A 21,115-nucleotide genomic window follows, 5' to 3' on the forward strand; every position below is an offset into this window, starting at 1 on the left:
TAATAGTATTCAAATCCGTCGGTTGCTGTCAACCCAACCACATCTATATATCAATTGGCATGTGGTATAATTATACACGCACTGAATATGGCAGATTTGCCCAGACAGGTATATCTATCAAATGATATCTTGTAGGATTTATAATATGCAGCAGTGCACCCCGGATACTGGTATGATTCCCGTTCTAGTCTCGTTTTCACCTGTCCAAGTTGTCACCGGCCCCTATAATAGTATTCCCACTGTGGGGTGATTTGAAAGGGGTGTCGAAAAACACCACCCCGCTAGTGAGGGAATGCCGGCTCAGGTAGGACACAGTGCTGTGCGTAGGAACAGCGTGTTCCTGCTGCTTTACGGGTTCCGTGTGAGATGGCAAACCATGGAACGCAACTCTACCTAGCATCAATTGTATGGGGGGAAAAGGGTAACGGGGTGTGCGGTCAGCGTACGCTTCGCGAACGCTTCATCGCTATTAGCTAACGCTATTTGCACATTATGCATTCACCCTTATTGAGTGAATGCTCAGTTGTATATGTGTAACCTGTAATTCCCATTATTCTAGTCACATTGCAGCTGAATTACCGGCTGCTTCTCCCTGCACTGCACAAAGGGCCTGGTTCAGACCTGCTCAATAGGCTGCATATATTTGCTGCCTAGTGAGCAGGTTAACGCCACCCCACCGATCGCACGCTGCCTGAATCTCCTTGCTACCATGTGAGGGGATGTGTGCGCTTACACAACCCCTCGCATGTGGCCGCAGAGAGGAAAAATCATTTGATGGTTAGTCAGACACTATTGATGCTTTAAGGCCCATACACACTGGGTGATTTTTTAGCTGAAAGCAGCTCAGTTTCGTTGCTTTCAGCTAAAAAGCCGCCCAGTGCGTACGGGCAGCAATGAGTGCTCCAGCATCATCGCTGGCAGCCGCCGCTCATCTATTACCAGCAGATGAGCGACGGGGTGGATGGCTTTCCATACCGTCCTGCTAAGGAAAGTCTTTCCCCCCTGGGAAAAGTCACTCAGTGTGTCTTTAAGTATAGTGAAGTAGTAATCCCACCTACTGTTATGCTGGCTCTGCCCATTATTGAATTGCCTCTGCCCACATGAGGCCACTTCCAGATACTTTCCAGGGCCACTTTTTTTCCCCAATCCGCTCCTGTTGTGATCATATGCTTAAATGTTCACATTGGAGGCCATAATCTGACAGAAAATCTGCACTTACAGTAGCAAGGGGCTGGTGCAAGTATGGATGGTGCATCAAATGCTTGAGCACCAAGTATGATTTTACTGTCTAAATATGCTCAGAGTAGATGTTCACAATAGGAAGGGCTTGTCAGCATATAAGGGGTTATTTTGGCTCACTCTTTCTGACAAATTCCTTCTTAGATGGACAAAACCATGTGCACTGCAGGTGGGGCAGATGTTACTTGTAGAGAGAGAATTAGATTTGGGTGGGGTTTTACTTCAAAGTGAGATCTATATTGCAGTGTAAAAATAAAGCAGTCAGTATTTACCCTGCACAGGAACAAAATAACTCACCAAAATCTAATTATCTCTTCACATTTTACATCTGCCCCCTGTAGTGCACATGGTTTTGTCCATCTAAGAAAGATTTAGTCAGAAAGAGTGAACTAGAATAAGGCCCATAGTCATAGTTGTGCTTACAACAAAACACTAATGCAGTTGCAGCAGAGAGTTGTAGTGAGTTTGAACTTTAGAGATATGGCCCTTACACCAACAAATCCTAGCCTCTATAATTGCAGATTACTACTTTTAGTATTAGAAATAGCACTGTTATGAGCAGAATCATTGGCACAACACAGGTCCTGCTAGAAAAACTGCAAAAACATGCACAGGCCAATGTTTATCAGTCAGATATTTATGTATAAACACTTAATGGACACAGAGTTCTTCTGCTTGTTATTGTTCTTGCCTTGGATGATGCAACTGTTTATTAGATGCGTCATCTAAAGGTACAGGTTGATTACAAAGCTTTTAAATAAATAAAGAATTATGAAATTGAGTAATGACCATCCCCTCCCGTACGACCATGCCCCCTCACGAGATTTACCCACCATTATGCTGCAGGCCAGGGTGTATGAAAGAATAGGGTTAGGCTGTGGGAGGGGGTGAATGGATGGGGTTAGGCCAGGGGTTCCCAAACTTTCTCAAATCACGGCACCCTAGAGTATCAGAGTTTTTCCAAGGCACCCCTAGGCCCCCAAAAATATATATCAAATTAAGAAGATTGTGTTTATATGTGCTTCTTAGGTTGTTATGTGGTAAAGGGCAGGATTTGGTTCTGATTGTACACATTTTATGATTGGCAGCCACCAGCACTGTTTTTTTCAGAAATAATTGATCATAAATAATTTGAATTGGTCCTGGACGACCAACCCGAGGCATCCCTGCAAGTGTCCCAAGGCACCCCAGGGAGCCTAGGCACACAGTTTGGGAACCACTGGGTTAGGCTATGGGTGTGCATGGATAGGGTTAGGCTACAGTTGTGTGGATGTGTATGGACAGGGTTAGGCTACAGGTGTGTGTGTGTATGAATAGGATTAGGCTATGGCTGGGTGTGTGTATAAATCTATGGGTTTGTGTGTGTGTGTATAGGGTTAGGCTGCGTCTGTGTAGGGATAGGGTTAAGATACAGGTGTGTGTATGGAGAGGGTTAGGCTACGTGTGTGTGTATGTGGATAGAGTTAGACTATGTGTGTGAATAGGTTTAGGGTACAGGTGTGTATGGATAGATTTAGGCTGCTGGGGTGTCTCTGGATAGGGATAGGCTGTGTGTGTATAGGGTTAGGCTGTGGGTGTGTTGTTATGGATAGGATTAGAATGTGGCTGGCTGTGTGTGTACGGATAGGGTTAGACTGCAGGAGTGTGTGTGGATAGGGTTGGGCTACAGGTGTGTGTGTGTGGATAGGGTTCGGCTACAGGTGTGTATGTGTATGGATAGAGTAAGGCTGCGGGTGGGTGTATGGATAGGGTAAGGCTACAGGTGTGTGTGTATGGATGGGTTATGCTACGGGTGTGTGTGTGTATGATTAGGGCTATACTGTGGGTGTGTGTGTAGTGTTAGGCTGCGGGTGTGTGTAGATAGGGTAAAGCCCTGTACACATGGTGTGATTTCAGCCATTATCGCAGGGGATCATGGATCAGCTGCTCCACCAGGCTGGGGGCTGCTCCTGGGGATGGCGGCCGCTGTCTGACTTAGGGCAGTATTCAATGAGAAAAATTTGCCGTGTTTTATGGCGAGTTTGTGCTTTTCTTGCGTTGGACAGAGAATTTTTAGTCTCAAAAAGCGAACAACCCTATTCTCGCCGTCTTTCTAAGTGATTTTCGCCGTGTCTATCCGTGTAGCAATTCTCCATCTTTTCATGGAGAAGTGGAATGTGAACTTTTAAAATAAGTTTTTTTGTTTTAAATTTGGTGTAAAAAAATCAGGAATTTTGTTCTGTGAAAGGGCATGCTATTTTTATTCATGTGCGTATAGCACATGAATATATATTTAATAAAAAAAAATATATATATATATTTTTTTTACACAGAGCAGCCAGCAGGGGGCCGGGAGCCGCTCCTTAGATATTCATATATTCACTGCACCCGATCATTACATATGCACGATCGGGTACAGTGAATACCCGGTCCCCTGTTGGCTCTCCCGGGGGGCAGCCTGTGCTGCCTGGCTCCCGGGGAGCCCACCTCCCTATACATACGTTCTGGGGCAGGCAGGGAGACTTTCATCTCCCTGCCTGCCACCGTCCCACGGCTCCCTGCAGCGGACGCTCGTCCGCTGCAGGGGTTAAGATTCGCCTCGAAAGGCAACGAGCCCCTACGACATTGAATACTGGGAGAGCGAGTGGCAGCCAGCACTCCGGAACACAGCGAGTGTGCAGCAAATCCTAAACAGGATTCACTGCACACCGCGATATTTTACATTGAATCCTGCCCTTTGTGGTTCCCCTCCAGCAGCGAGTTGCAGGCAGCTGCTCCCCTCTTCCCCGGTGTCTACAGACAGTGAGCCACGAACACAGTTCCAGGCCTCTCCTCCTGTCATGGTGGCAGTGCGGGCTCCGGAGTGGGACCAAATCGCTGGCGTTTAGGAGATTCACAGGTAGAGCTAATTATTTCACTTGATTCTGTGAGACCTGCTAAACATGCACTGTGTGGGGTCCTGAGGACTGAGTTTGAGAACCTGTGTTCTAGCGTGTATGGGGCTTTAGAGTTTAATAAATTTCTGCTCTGAACATTCTCAGGTACTGCTGCCAAGAAAATGCTTACTTTCACATGTATGTTCAGGCATGCATACTGTAGCTCCACATATGGCCCCGTCAAATTAGGCTTCTGCCCAAAAATGCTTTGTTTTCAAGTTATTTTTGAAGAACTGAAAAAACAGCAAAAATTGTGCGTTTTTTTGGGGCCATAACGTCCAAAGCTTCATTCAGAAACTGTTGCAGACTAAAGATGCGTACACATGTACAGATTTTCTGTCTGATCTATCAGATGGTAACAAAAACCTGGAAATGTATGGGAGCATATGACAATCAAAAATTTCCAACCAAATGCAGGAAAACAGGAAAAAAATATATGCTTTATAAATTCGTTATATCAGAATGATTAAACAATTTGTCTGACTGATCACTGTCTGTTTTCAAGTGTTTGGGAACAATTTTTTGATTGTCAGTTGCTCCCGTACATTTCCAGGTTTTTGTTCCCACCAGATAGATCAGAAAGAAAATCTGTATGTGTGTACGCACCTTTAGTTTAACCTTATTTGGGATGGCCCAAGTGAATTAAAAAATACTTCCAACGTTCTCCCAATTTTTTAAAGGCACTGCCCTTTTTTGGGCTGTGACTGGACTAATACAGTATGTGCACCCGCCTAAGCTGTCAGGGGTACAGCAGCAATAAGACTTATGAATAATAATAAAATAGGGCTGGGACCTTTTGTGCTCATAGTAAATATGCTAAAAACATATATACGTCCTTTCTGTGCTCGGCTTACACCCGCAGCCACTTCACATTATTTATTTTCTTGAGTTCTGCAAAGTGAACGAGTCATACGAAATATAGAGTGACATGCGTCGTGCAGGCAGCATGTACACCGACCGCCCTATCAGTTAGGGTCCGTCTCAGACACTAGCAGAACCAGGCGTGACGTGTGTAAGGGAGGGGGAAGCAGTGCGCGGTGAAGGGGGGTACGGGCGCCTGGTCAGCCATTTTCTGTGGCTTTGCTTTTGTTTTCCCAGCGGCCATGTTCTGGATAGGATACAACAGCAGCGCCGCCGCCGTGCCCTGCCCCTGTCAGGCGTGTAGATGGCAGTGTGGGATAGCGCTGCTGCTGCGGGTCTGTGTGTCAGCTGTCAGGGACGCGCCTGCGCCGCCGCCAGAGGAAGCAGGGATATAACATGAGCGTGCTGCGTCGCTCTTGGCCGGCGTTTAGCCTCTGCCGAGCTGCTGCTGCCCTGAGGCGGTGCCCTGGGGGAGCCGTAGCGTCTCACCGCCGCTGGCTCAGCAGCATGCCGCGCTACAGCACCGAGGCCAGGGGGCGGCTCCACACCGGCGAGTACCGGCTGTTCTTCAGTAAGTAGCGCGGCCGCATCTTCGGGGCGCCGGCAGTGTGCTGCCACTGAGCCGCGGCTCTCCTCGCTACTGCCTTCAGCGTATGCCTGGCCCAGCCCCGTGCTGCCTGTCTCCGGGACAGCGCCGCAGTGTCCCTGCCCTGTCCACGGTGACCTTGTGGCGGTGGCGAGGACATGTGTTTTGTGCTGCTACTGCAGCGCTGCTCGCACTCCGTCGCCTCCTCGGCGCACGGGCGGCTTGACTTGGATAGTACATACTACGCGCACACGCGTGTTACATACATGAACTTACGCTGCACAGATGAGGTGTATGCGCTGTGCAGAGGGGAAGCTATGCTTACAGACAAACCACTTGCATAGAAGCTCTTTAGTAGTTAGGATTCAATGATAAACTAATGATCCCATGTTTCAAAGTGTCTTTGCTGTGCTAAACTTCTCGTCACTGCTAATTAGGAGCATCAGCATCACCTATTAACACTCCTGCCCTCCCAGCGCAGTTTTCCATTACTTATGGAGCTTGTGTATACGGTGCATATGCACGCACTGGGCGTTTTTTTTTTGCCTAACGTGTATGGACAGCGACGATGGGGAAAATCAGTGGGCTTAAAATTCCTGGTAGTTGTATATGGTTATTAGGTTGACATGGGTAAGGTCGACATGCACCAAGGCTGACACACCTGAAGGTAGACATGGGCTTAGGTCGACAGTCAAAAGGTCAATGTGGGATGTTTCCTTTTTTAGCTGATGTGCCGACAGGCAGTATTTCATCTGCTACCATCCACTAGGGCAGGCATTCCCAACCACGGTCCTCAAGGCACACCAACAGTGCAGGTTTTAGTGATATCCAGGCTTCAGCAAAGATGGTTTAATTAGAATCACTCAGGTACTAATTAAGTCACCTAGTAGTAGTAGTACGTTTATTTATAAGGCGCCACAAAGTGTCCGCAGCACCGTACATAGCAAACAAAAAACAAATTACAAGGTAACGTACAGGGTGTGTTGATAAAATACAGCATAAATAGGGGTATAGCCTGTGCTCAAGCCTGGATATCACTAAAACCTGCACTGTTGGTGTGCCTGGAGGGGAAACGGTCATCTGTCAGACCAGACTAAGGTCGACTGTCCCCAAGGTCGACAGTCATTAGGTCGACATGAGTTTTTCACTGTTTTTTTGAGCCAACATGTGCCGACAGGCGGTATTTCATGCCCTACCATCCACTACGGCGTGGTGGGAGAATAAAATAGTGTGCCGAGCGCAGCGAGGCACCGTGCCCGAAGCATAGCGAGCGGCTGCGGTTCGACTCCAACTGTGTCCATGTCGACTGTGTTGACATTCGGGTAAAAAAAACAGTGAAAAACTCATGTCGACCTTGGCCCATGTCGACATTGAGCCATGTCGACCTTTAACCCTGTCGACCTTGGGGACAGTCGACCTTCCGGGGTCGACCTAATGACTGTAGACCTAACTCTGTTCTGACAGATGTACCGCTTCCGCCTTGAGGACTGTGGTTGGGAATGCCTGCTCTAGGGCCTTGATGGGGTACTTCTTTACTTTCACGGCGCCAGCATGGCGCCACGCTACTTCCAGGTTACGCTCGCCACAAACTAAGTAAAATAAACGAAGTTAACGCCATGCCAACATGGATAGTTCATACCTCCACTATCCATGTTGGCATGGAGTTGATTTTAATTAGCGTAGCGAGCCACCGAGCCCGCAGCGTGGGCGAGCGAAGCGAGCCCCGCAAGGGGACTCTGACGCGCGGCGCCATGCTGGCGCCGTGAAAGTAAAGAAGTACCCTTGATGGCAAGCCTTGGCACTCCAGCTGTTGTTGAACTACACATCCCAGCATGCTCTGCTTCAGTTTTAGCAACAAGTCCGCTCGGAGAAATTGCCCTAGTGTATGGGGGGCCTAAACTTTATGGATCGTGAAGTAAGAACGCTTATAAATAAATAAAATGAAAAACACATGTACCTTTTGCTTGTGTCGACCTAAAGCCTGTTGACCGGTTTCATGTGTCAACCTATTCATTGTCGACAAATCGTAGTTGACCTATTGACGGTCTACCTAACTACGGTCAACAAATTGCCCGGATCCCTGCAACATCAGGAAATCGAGACTGCATGTGCCAGAAAATTGAATACATGAGGTGCATGAGTGAATTTGGGAAAAACACCCATTGATTCTTCAGTGCTGCATGAGTGTAAAAAGCAGCACTAATGGCTTCAATAACATTTGGCTAGCTGGGGAGCTTACACATGATAAATAGGGAAACGGTCATCTGTCAGACCACAATTAGGTCGACTGGCCCCAAGGTCGACAGGATTAAAGGTTGACATGGGCCAAGGTCCCTGAAGCAGAGACGGACAGGGTTCCCGTCACCCGGAAACTGAGACGCACGCCGGGCTGCTGGCGGATCGCCACCAAGAGGGAGCCCGGCTCCATCTGTATGTAATAAATTGCAAATAAAGTGAAAATGTCCTACAATGGTGTGTACTACTCCCTTCAGAGAACAGCACAAACAGGCTCTAACAGAGTAGAAAGAGAAGTGGCATGCCGCGGTGCTCAACTGAGCAAGAAGACAAGTACATTAGAGTCTCTAGTTTGAGAAATAGATGCCTCACAGGTCCTCAACTTGCAGCTTCATACATTGTACTGTACTGGGGCAGATGTAACATGCAAGCGAACCAGAATCGGGCCCAATGTCCAGATATATGCAAAATCACATACAGGGGCTCATGGAATTGACCCAATTTAGGTACATGTGAAGTTTCCATTGCCAGGCATAGAGTATGTGAAGAGAGTAGTCTGGTCTGCCATCCCCTATACAGATTACAAGTACAGTACGTTTTGTATACAGCCAAGGATACTATGTTTTTAATTAGTTGCAAATGTTCTGATAAGGTTAAATAATTTAATTATAGAGAAGAGTGATTAACATTATATTCAATTATTCTGTTTGGCTATAGGATTAACCAATAACTGGTTATTCCACACATATGGGTAAAGGGTTCAAAGAGATTATGTAAATTAATATTCTACAGTATATAAATGCCTCTAAGGATAAAACACATGGATTTTACACTATTCTCATATGGTGTCTGTTCAGTAATTTTGTCTTTTTGGATTGGAATGTTGGCCCTGGTGCTAAAATGTGTCTGACCCACAGTATCACTTAGGAAGCTGTATTACAGTAATGTGACTGGAGAACTTGGATCTGTACACTTCTGGCTCAGTGTTCCTACATTACAGTATGCAATACTTTGTCTGACACTGCATGAGCTCATTTGACCGAGTAAAACTTGGTGTGGTACACAAGCAGCATTGTTCTAGCCCAGACCTGAATAGACTCCTCTAGCTCAGCTGGGCAGCTGTTCATTTCATATGGTCATATGCTTCCAGTCTATTTGTAGTATTAACCAAATCCATCTATTGCATATTTGGACCCCCATCTCTTCTCCCCCTAAATTGATGTATACCCCTTCTAGGGCAGATTATGGCCTGCACTCTCCTGCAGCCACTTTAACATCTTTTGCTTTAGTCGCATATGCAAATTTTTGCTAACGCTAAATTAGTGAGATGACTGTCACAAGTGAGCTGACCGATCCTGTGCAGTTCTTTTAAATATATATATTTATTTATTTTGCAGAAAATGCTTCTTAGACGCAATGCGGCTATGAAAATATCAAAAGTCTGTGCTGATTTTAATTTGATATGCAACACTTGCAGGGGCATTTGAACATGAGGGAGGGACAGGTGTCAAACAAGAACCCTATGGCGACTTCTGTTTAAAAAACAGTGTGCTGCTGCAGGATGCTGTCTCTTCTTTAATAGCTGGCTCTCTCTTCCCAGTAATGCATTTGTAAAGAGAAAGAGCTGGCTAGTACAAAAGGGGCACAGCACACTACTTTTGAAGGAGAAGCCGCTGTGTGGATCCAGAGGAAGCATTCCCACCATAGCATTTACTGTGTGGAGTTTGTATATTCTCCCCGTGGTTTCATGCGTTTCCTGCGTGTTTTCTGGTTTCCCCCCAGAATAAAAAAATATACTTGTAGGTTAATTGGCTCCTAACAAAACAAACCCTAGAATTATTGTAAGTGCATGTGTACATGTGGTAGGGAATATAGTTTGTAAGCTCCACTGGAGCAGGTGTGAATGTTCAAATATTGGGGCAGATATTGGCTTCATTGTTCATTGGCTGGTGCTTTATCTCCTTTCACTTTATCCCTAATTTATCTCTTCTCCAAGCTTAATGTACATCTGCCCCACTCTCTATAAATCGCTGAGGAATATGTGTGTGCTATATACAGATTGACTATCCCTTATCCAAATATCCGTTATCCAAATTATTCCGAAAACCATACATTCCAGAAAGTGAAAAGAATAAAAATTCTTGCTAAAAGCACCACTGGTGACATCTGTAACAGCACTACTGAGGACATAAGTAACTGGCACTACAGGGGACATGATAAGTAACTGGCACTACTGGGGACATCTGTAACAGCACTACTGAGGACATGATACTGGCACTAAATATGTAAAAGAAAATGATTGCTTAGCATGTCTGAGAGTACACAAACCTTGTTTTGAAACCTTGTTTTAAGCACAAATAAAATATATTTGTGTGTATTTCATGTGTTTGATGTGTTTGTACAATATAAATGCAAGATACCTCATTCTGAAATACGGAATAATCCGTTATCCAAAATTCTTCTGGTCCCAAGCATGTTGGATAAGGGATACTCAACCTGTAATTAACTGTTAGGAATAATAATGTATGAGGAAACATCTCTACAAATGATCTCTGTGATTTCATCAGTCTCTAATAGGGATTATTGTTCCTTAATATTCCCTATTTTATACTGCTTTCACATTGCAGAAATGGGTAATGACACGGTATTCTTAAATGGGACTTTAAAACGGGTCTGAGCCTTGAGACCTTTCACATTGCAGGTGAAAACCGTTTTAAAAATCATTTAACACCATTCAAACATTCAACCCGTTTAACCCCCAAGGGACACCTTTCAAGCCAATGAAATAGAGCTGTTCAAACTGCCAAAAAACGGCTTTAAAACGTGTAGGACTCTGCTTTTTAACCGTGTTGAAATACCGGTTAACTTTAACCGGTATATCAACTCTGGCACTTTCACATTGCAGCCTTAAACGTTTTAAAATGGAAAAAAACGGCAATATACCGTTTTAAAAGTGTGATGTGAAAGGGGTATTATATACACAATCCTGTAAACACAGGTTAATTAATAATAAGCTGATAAACGCAAGTATTCCAGTGATAAATCTGCAATTTCTTTATACTTTACAGAGAATGCAGAAGGTAAATTCATCTCTCCTTTTCATGACATCCCACTGTACTCCAGTACTGAAGAGGTAAAGTTTACTTACTCTTCCTTAGATCCCATTCTCACAATATAGTGGGGGAAATGTAATTTGATTATATCATGCACAAGAGAGGGGAAAGCTTATTGGTGTTCTAGAAGCTGTGTACCCTATCAGTCTTTTTCATAAATAAAAAAATCTCAAATGAAGCCTCTGTAACAACTATTTACTTGGAGATAATTATTTAAAACTGTATAGATGTTAGAGATATTGCATACATTTCTCGACGTGGGGAGTTGGTAGCTCAATTACCTTTTTTTTGTCAGATACTTTGAAAGCTTTTCTTGTCATTCAGGGGCATGATGTGCCAGCAAAGAAATCAAAGTCCAGTTGGCATAAGGTAAGATTGCCTATTAAACTGTTATCTAAATGCTAAGCGTATCAAGATCAAAAAGAAAGTAGCTCCCTTCGTCCCCCTCATATGCTTACTTTAATTAACAGGAAATCTAATAGTGCAGAACAAATAAATGTTTTGGGTGCGTATGATAAGATAATATATTTGGATTAAGCAGTGTTTCCGAACCTAGGTCCTCAAGGCACATTAAAGGGTCAATTTACTAAAACTTCTAAAAATTACGAGATAATGTGGCCCATATCAATCAATCAGATTAAGGGCCTTATTCTGGCTCACTCCTTCTGGAAAATTCCTTCTTAGGTGGACAAAACCATGTACACTGCAGCAGGGCCGGCAACAGAAATCTTGGGGCCCTGTACACTGATATTTCTGGGCCCCTTCACCCTTTAAACCCCCCCTTCAACCCCCCCTGGCATGCGGCCATGCCTGGCTCTCTCTAAGATGAGCTCCAGGCAGCTCCTTGCCTCCTTCCCTCCTTAGTCCACTCCTTACCTATACCATTGAGGATCCAGGGGTGCTTTTACACTTCAGTCTTCAACTGTGTAGTAGATTAGAATCTCCGTCCACAGGAGGACCACAGCAGCAGGGCAGGATCCCGAAGGCAGCCACCACAGTGTGGAACACAGATTAAGTGTGCTGCACATGCGCGGTAAGGTCAGTGACGCGGTGCGCAATGCAGCACATAGCTTAACTTGCCCAAATCAAATTCTCTCTGCACATGTTACATCGGCCCCACCTGGTTTTGTCCATCTAAGAAGGAATTTGCCAGAAGGAGTGAACCAGAATAAGGCCATAAGTCTATAATTTCTCTATTAGATCCTAGAAAATGAAAGACAGAAGCTGATTGGTTGCTACGGGCAATATCATAGCAACCAATCACAGTACATGCTTTAGTAATATTCATGACTGAGCACAGATTTTATTTTTGCAGTAGACAAATAGAAGTGATAGTACTAATGCAAAGGTTGCTACTTTTTTGATTAGTTAGCCTATAAAAGAAATCAGATGAGGGGTCAAGGTTTCATCCGCCAATCCAAAGTGTTTTTCTTATGCTTCTGGTTCTTGTTCAGGGCTGTGAACTGCCATGTATTTTTTAGTATCATTTTCAAGAAAATACAAAAAAAAAAAGATAAAACTTTGGTAATCCCAACACTTTTTCAATTTTATTCTTAAACCTCATCGATCAAGATTCAGATTTGCATTTTGCCTTTTGTATCTTCAGAACTGTTTACATGTAATAGTTTTCAGAGACTTGGAAAGTATTTTTGTCTTGATCTGTGTTCTAGAATGTTATGAACATGGTAGTTGAAATTCCACGATGGACGAATGCAAAAATGGAGGTATGTGTCACTTTCATTTTCCAAACTTATAAAAGTTAATTATGTGGAGTTTTTTTGCATGCACGTATCCATGATACAATTCTCGTAGCTGTTGAGGTCTGCATGAAAAATTTTTTTTTATTACATTTATTTCTTTTTAGATTGCGACAAAGGAGTCTCTAAATCCAATTAAACAAGATGTTAAAAAAGGAAAACTTCGATATGTTGCAAATGTTTTCCCTCACAAAGGATACATATGGAACTATGGCGCTCTTCCTCAGGTTAAATATCATAAAGCCTTCTTTCAGTACTTTTGCTTACAGATTACTCCAAGTTCTTCTAAAATGTATCTGATATTGGTATCCATGGAAAAGCTAGTCTTATTTTCCTAGTGTCCTGAACAAACTTTTTATATGATCTAGGATTTCTACTTCCTTTTTATCCTATATGTCCCTCTGTCCTGTTTAAATTGAAAACCATACAACATCTGAATGTACGGGATCATTGGAATACAAATGCAACAATATGAGATGTCAACGTTGCTGCATTTTTCCTAGGGAGAAGACTAGTTCCATTATAAATGTATCTTGGTACATAGCAGTAAGAGAGCATCCCACGTTGAGTAATGGGGCCTACACAAGGGGAGATGTGCTGATGAGCCCCATAAGGCTGAGATTGAACGACTGTTGTTTACCTAAGTAAAATATTAATCCCTTTCATATTGTTAAAACAAAACAAAATGCTGATGCTGGCAACAAAATTCATCATAGAAAATGGTTAGCATGCTTAAAGACCTAAGCAGCCAAGTGTAATAGCAAAACCATGCTTTGTAAATGATTGCCCCTTTAATAAAAAAAGTCTAAGTTCGGCCGGCATCCCGCATGGCACCCGAATTCGGAGGCTATTCTATTTGGCCGCTTATGTAAAATGCTTGAGTTACGTTTGTAGTGCAGTACATTTTATTCCAAGGAATCTGTGTGTGTGTGATACTTAGGTTTGGTATTATTTCCTATATGTTAATTTATTTTTAATGCTGATGTTTTGTTCTATTATTTAACAGACCTGGGAAGATCCTAGTCACAAAGACAGCGAAACAAACTGCTGTGGAGATAATGATCCCATTGATGTCTGTGAAATTGGCTCAAAGGTTTGCTTTGCTTTTCTCTGTAGATGGTAACCAACAAATATTTCTGCTCCTTAAAGCACAACTACACCCACTAACCGGTATACGGTCGTATTATCGACCACACTTAGGTCGACACCGTTGAGTCGACAGGGTTCTAGGTCGACATGGTTGAAGGTCGACAGGTGTCTAGGTCCACATGGGACAAGGTCGAAATGGGTTTAGGTCGACAGCTCGACATGGGTTTTTCACAGTTTTTTGGGGGTTTCACTACCGACCTAAACCCATGTTGACCTTCAACCCTGTCGACCTAGTTGCATGTTGACCTAATGACTGTCGACCTAAGTGTGGTCCATAAAACGATCCACACCCCCACTAACCTTCTGTATAATGAGGTCTAGCATACAGTAGCATGTGTTTGAGACCCAGACGGGAGCCTCACCATCACCTCCTCAATTTTGGGGGAAGCAAGGCAGTATTGTCACAGGACGAGTTCTGTTGGCACAAAGGGAGTAAGCAAACCAGTACTCCTGTTTTTCCTACCGCCTAAGACAGCCTATCAGAAGTGAAAGTACTCAATGTGTCTTCTGCTAGTGTTCATTAGGGTTTACTTTTACATTTTTTAACATTGTCACTACAAATTCCTATTGTCATTATAGGGATATGATGACTTGGTGTGAGACTGTAAAAAAAAATTTTTCTGTCATTTCAGATGATAATAAAGGCAGTAGTGTGGATGCATAGAGTAGCACAAAATACATACAGGCAAAAGCCTACATATACCATGCACACCGTAAAGTGTAATCGTGGCTGATGTGTGTGAGACTCTGGAACGGCCCATTTGTGTCTAGAGCAATTTCCAACCAGTGAGAGTGGAACCTAAAATGATTCATTTGTTTTTACATGGATGTGCACAGACCATGGCTATTACTGTACCTGTTGAAATGCAGAAATTTAAGAATCTGAAGTAAACCTTTTTTTACACTAGTTATTTGCATGAAAATAGGCAATTCTTGACACTTTTATCTAGATTCTGATTGGTTGCAGCTAATATTCATCTTTCAACTAGAAAATATACTGCACAGAACAAATGTAAAATATCAAAACTTTAATGCATCATATTGCAGGTTTGCTCTAGGGGAGATGTCATTCAAGTGAAACCTCTTGGAGTACTGGCTCTCCTTGATGAGGGGGAGATGGACTGGAAAGTCATTGCAATTAATATTGATGACCCAGAAGCTGATAAATTCAATGGTTTGTCATATTACTGTAGATGAATAGTTGATTATTTTAAAACTGTGTTATGAAAGCATTTTATGTGTGATAAATGCATAAGTAACTGCATGCATTGGTTGATACTTTGGGTGAAATTTAATAGGATGAGAGATTCAGAAAGTGATACATTTTTTTTTTAAATCGGCAATCATTTACACTGGTTTTGCAGTGTAAATGATTGCTGCTTTAAAAAAAACCTGAAGATTTCTTACCAAATCTCTCACCTTCTGAATCTCTCATTCTACTAAATTTCCCCCTTTTATCTCTTTAAGGCTTCATAAATAAACACCTTAATGTTTTATATAGATGATTGTTGGTTCATGCATTACATGGCATATAGCATATGTATAGGTCAATAGGTAAACCACATCTATAATTTCATGTACAGTTTACGGTAGTTTTTTTTGTGGTGGGTGCAGTCAAAAAATGTGACCATGCCACGCAAGTCATACAATAAGTTTTTTATTTGTTTTTAACAGATGTGTAAGTTTGTTTACTTTTGGGGAGTGGGACCAGTGCCTTAAGGCACTTTTTAGATCTTTGTTTTAATGTAAGAGGTCCTGACTGCTGTTACCTTTGTCACAACTGTGGTAGGCGTCATGCACATCTGCAACAGGTGGCCATGACTAGCTGAAAGATTTTAGGGGAGGGAGTTTAGTGATGGCCCTAATGCTTTATGCCCCCACTGTGATGTGGTTTGGCTGTATGGTATGTACAGTATTCTGTTTGCACGATCTGAAAGCTGGATGGTTACACTTTGGAGGTGTCTTATTGTGTGTCAATTTCTAGAAGGAGTGGCACTGCCTGATGTCGCCTTGCACCCCAACATCACTTAATGCCAAGTTAACCACTGTTTATATGGGATGGGGTGGATCCCTGTTCTGATTTCTGGATCAACACAAATTGAATGTATTCATTCAATAGGATTTCTTTCTGATTTGCTTATCTTTCTACATTGAATTAGCAGGGAAGCTCTCATGTTTATATTTAGAATTCTGGGGAACATTGGTGTTCACACAGGCTTTGTGAGTGAATGGAGTATGTAGAAGTTGTGGGGAGTGCAAAATGCACGAACACTAGTAACAACAGTGTGAGTTTGTTTAGGGTTTCTGAACAGTTCCATTGTAAGACATCCGTCTTTCTAGAACTAGTAATGAAATAGTATTATATTTATGCAGTGTAATACCATTGGGTAAGACACATAATTATTAATACCTATTCCATTACAGACATCATATGGGAAAAGCTAAAAAAATATACATCCTTGACATTCCAGAATAAACATTCAGTGTTGTCTCTCGATCTCTCTCGATCTCTCTCGATCTCTCTCGATCTCTCTCGATCTCTCTCGATCTCTCTCGATCTCTCTCGATCTCTCTCTCGATCTCTCTCTCTCTCGATCTCTCTCTCTCTCGATCTCTCTCTCTCTCGATCTCTCTCTCTCTCGATCTCTCTCTCTCTCGATCTCTCTCTCTCTCGATCTCTCTCTCTCTCGATCTCTCTCTCTCTCTCTCTCGATCTCTCTCTCGATTTTTCTTTTTTTCTTTTAACATTGACTGTATTTCGTTTATTGTTTCCAAAATTTTCTTGGTGGTTTTTGCAGACATTGATGATGTGAGAAAGTACAAACCGGGCTACCTTGAGGCTACTGTCGAATGGCTGAAATCCTACAAAGTGCCTGATGGGAAACCAGAAAACCAGTTTGGCTTTAATGCAGAGTTTAAAGACCAGGTAAGATCAGAAAGAGCCTAGCTATTAAGCGGGAAAAATATCAACAAAAAGGCCATTTTTTATCTGATGTATATAAATTCCAGACATTTTGAGTACATATTGGTAAAAAAAAGTAGGTTTAGGTATGGTTGTGAATGGTAAACTATAAAAAAATTTTGCTCACGTTTTTGTAAATGGTTACAGAAAAATTGTCATCTAGAAATTGGAATTAATCAGTTATTGGAAATTGCATTGTGATGTGCCTTCTGTCCTACAGGATTTAGAATCTTTCAGTTTATTAGCTGCTGCTGATGATATATATATATATTTTTTTATATAACATCCCTAGACCTTTGCAGTTGAAATCATTAAAGCCACTCACAAATACTGGAAGGACATGGTTCACAACAAGTCTACGTGTAATGATATAGTGTGGTAAGTGGTGCACAATTAGTTCAATGCAGCAGAGGGGTTGGGGTATGGCGCTCAGATCACTATGTTTGTGGGAGCTGGTCGACTTGAGTGGTCTAAGTTCATTCAAGTGCAGTGTACAGAAAGGGTAGTCAGACGCTCACCTAATGTGTGTAGATGGTATTAATTATTGGATGCGTATGCAGTGTGTGAAGTAAATATTATTTATTGTGACAATTACAATAAGTCAGGTTACACACAAGGAGGGTGTGGATGCTCTAAGCAAGAGTCTGTGACCTGTTTCCAGGTCGGGGTGGTGAAAGTCAAAGGCAATGAGCCCCTATGGGGAATAAGGGTATCAGCGGAACCCTTTGTTACCATAAACCTCCTAGGAGGTCACGGACTCTTGCTTAGAGCATCCACACCCTCCACAATTAGTTCAATCAACAATAATTTTATAATGCATTACCCATCCCTTTCAGCTCTTTATACCAGCATCCCCCATCTACAAGAGAGATTGCAGGACTAATGCTTACCCATTATATATTATCAATTTATTATTTGTAAACAAGAACACAACACCTGAAAATGATAGTTTATTATGGTATTTAATAGTGTAACATTAGATATACTATTGAACCTAATTATTATTATTTTTTTTAAATCCTCAAAGCATCAAAAATTGAACAGTATATTAGAATTTCTGTATTAATATATATATTTTTTTCCCCTGCAGTAAAAATGTGTTAGTTAGTGACAGCCCTTTTTGCTGCAGTGAAGAAGAAGCCACAGCAATAGTCCAGTCGGTAAGTTTTTTTAATTTCTTAATTATTGTTCTATGCACAATATCAAAATAGTCAACTATGTAATTACACCACTGTATTGCACATTGACTGATTCTGTTTGATGCAGGGCACCTTTTTGAATATGTAAAAGTTTGCTATATAAACATCTAAATCTTACCGTACTTTGTAGAGCCTTATGGGCCCCATACATCAGCAATCACAATTAATGGATTTCCAGATCTAGTGATTTTTTGGCCAGATAAATGGATTCTACAATCGATTTGACTTGCCCACATATTACAGATTTATTTCAGTGATCGGCAGATTTTTCCATCTAAAGATTGCATCTTCATATCTGGAAATTGCCCAATCGACTGCTATTTCAGCTGTTCATAATGTAAATAGATGAAGAAGACGAATTGGGAATGCCCACACATATAAAAAAGATCCGCAGATAATACCAGATTGTTAAGCATGTTTAAAAATCTGATTAAGCAATCGATTGGCGATCCCTATTAATTTTTGATTGGGATTGCCAAAAGGGGGAGCCCACACATCTAAAATTAATTGTGGCAATCATCTCCAGATCTCAGGATTGTCACAATTAATTGCTGATGTATGGGGCCCATTATAGTAAACTGTTGTGCTCTAAATCCTGCAGTTATCCAATGTGTCTTGTGTCTTTCAAAATATATCAACGTATTCAGAAAATAAACATAGATGAAAGACTCTTCAGTTTACCCATGATTGCGGGTATTTGTGGCAGGTTTGCGTTCGTATAGTCCCACTTGCGATCCATAGAAAATTATTTAACAATTGTGTGTGCTACTGTACACACAAGGCAAAAACGCAGCCATGATCCATTAATAGGTAAGCTGAAGATGGCCACATCTGTGTATGCCAAAGTTATAGAGTGATAAAATAATATTTGGTGAATTCCAAGTCAACAGAACTTCAAGTACACCTGGGCAATTTTTTTTTCTCAAATGCAATCCATAGAGATACTAAACGAGGGATGATGCATAGCGGCTAAACAAGACCAAACTAAGCAATGCTAAGTCCCATTTGAGCACTTAAACAGGCTACTTTTTGCTCATCTCAACTAACCAGGTGTGGTTCATGTTTTTTTTTTTTTTTTCTTGTGGCAGGCACCCTCTCCAGGAGAATCAAGTCCAGTATCGACTGAAAGTATGTGTATTCTATTTTTGCCATATGACTATACGTTGTCCACTAAAATTGGACTCAATACATAATGCACTATGAAACAATATACAGATGGGGCCGGGCTCTTCTTTGCTGGCGAATCGCCAGAACGTCACCTCTGGCGATACGCCAGCAGCCCGGCTCGCCATCTGACTGAGACGCGCGTGCGTCTCAATCTCCGTCGGCGGGGCGACGGGAACCCTGTCTGTCTCCGCTTCAGGGAGACGGACAGGGTTGGGGGGGGGGGGGGTTCGGGCAGGCGGCGGGGACCCCGGATGACCGCCGACAAGCCAGCGGTGACCCGGGGGAAGTGGGACGTGCGCGCCTCTCGTGCGAGCGCGTCCCCTTTTCGCTATACAGATGACGGCTGGTGGGGGATGGCGGCTGGCGTCGCCATCGCCATCCCCTGCAAAGATGAGCCATGCCCCTTCTGTATCTGCAGTTAGGCCGAATTGTACATTTACACAGTAAGAAGCTTATTACATTCCATGATGTGCACCTCTAAAGGCACATCTGCTGAAGTACACCATATAGAGGCACTGGATGCACAAAATAGGCCCATTGGAAGTATGGGAGGAGACCTCAAGACTGCTTTGCCCTAATGTAAAATAAATTGGTCCGTTTTCAAGTTTTAATTATCACTGTACACTGCAGCTATTTTGTGTACATATTGCTATATTGCATGTGCTATATTGCATGTGCTATATTGCACTGGACAATTTGACCCCCAATATTTGTCTTAATATTAAATTAAGTTTGTTTTATCTTGTAAAATATTGTATATCTTAATGTTTCTCTTACAGTTGATTTATGGCATTTCCTTAACAAGTGATCGGGCTAATTCCTGTGGATGTTGAACACAGAGTCAAGAACATTGTCTGGGAGTGGTGATGAATCAGTGTAATTCATTATTTCATTTGACATTATTTTATTATGTCATGGAATCTGACATTGTGTAAATAAAAAATATTTTTTTTTTTGTATCCTTTTTATTCGTAGTGTTGGATATAAACATTGGTACTTGTGTACTAGCAGGCACCCATTGCATCGCAAACCATAAGGCATGCGATGCGATGTTGCGCGATGGCAGCCGATGTTATACAATTTTAAATTGTATACCATCGAATTGTATGGCATTGTATGCCATTCTATCGCATATACAATGCTATGCGATTAAAAATTGTATAAGCACCCTAAAGGGTTTTCCCATGTTAAAAGTGGCCCCTATAAGTTAATTAAACGTGTTGGGTGCTTACTATGTTAAAAGCACCCCCACTATCAATGCCAACCCGAAGCGTTGCGAGCCCATGAGGGGCGGCGGTATGCATTCTAAGACCTTTTCATACCCCCACTATCCTTGTCGGCATGGAGTCGATTTTATATAGTGTGGCGAGTGCAGCGAGCCACCGAGCCCGAAGCGTGGCGAGCGGACGCGGATTATGTGAAGTAATACGCATCCCCTCGCGGGGCTCGGTGGCTCGCCACACTATATAAAATCACCTCCACGCCGACGTGGATAGTGGGGGTATGAAAAGGTCGTAGGACGCGTACCGCCGCCACTCGTGGGCTCGCTGCGCTCGCCCCGCTTCGGATTGGCGTTCATAGTGGGGGTGGCGTGGGGGTGCATTTAACATTGTTAGCCCCCATTAGGGGGCTTATACAATTAAACATTGTATAGGGGGCTTATACGATTTAAAATCGCATCGGGTGTATGGCATGCGATGGCATACGATGCAATTATATGTCGTGCGACCTAATATCGTGGGCGCCGTGCTAGTACACAAGTACCTAAACATTTTACTGGTTTATCCTGTTTCTTTCTAATCTGTATAAACTTATCTCTTTATAAAGGCAGGGTCTATATTGTATAAATTGTACTATATGCACTTGATTGAGATTTTTTTAGAGACAAAATTATCTATAAATTTGTACCCAGACATATTTTATATTTGCAAA

General features: G+C 42.6%; 1 protein-coding gene across 1 annotated transcript; it reads left to right on the forward strand.

Moving 5' to 3' along the window:
- Nucleotides 1–5,256: 5,256 nt before the first annotated feature.
- PPA2 (inorganic pyrophosphatase 2) lies at nucleotides 5,257–20,142 on the forward strand. The gene is made up of 12 exons (XM_083178850.1): nucleotides 5,257–5,586; nucleotides 10,905–10,969; nucleotides 11,274–11,318; nucleotides 12,620–12,673; nucleotides 12,814–12,933; nucleotides 13,713–13,799; nucleotides 14,903–15,029; nucleotides 16,654–16,781; nucleotides 17,110–17,195; nucleotides 17,908–17,977; nucleotides 19,105–19,144; nucleotides 19,963–20,142. The coding sequence occupies exons 1-12, from the start codon at nucleotides 5,412–5,414 to the stop codon at nucleotides 19,989–19,991; spliced, it is 1,026 nt and encodes a 341-aa protein (XP_083034976.1). The 5' UTR covers nucleotides 5,257–5,411; the 3' UTR covers nucleotides 19,992–20,142.
- Nucleotides 20,143–21,115: the final 973 nt, after the last annotated feature.

Source organism: Crinia signifera, chromosome 1, assembly GCF_055691185.1.
Source record: "Crinia signifera chromosome 1, ASM5569118v1, whole genome shotgun sequence".
NCBI classification, from domain to species: domain Eukaryota; kingdom Metazoa; phylum Chordata; class Amphibia; order Anura; family Myobatrachidae; genus Crinia; species Crinia signifera.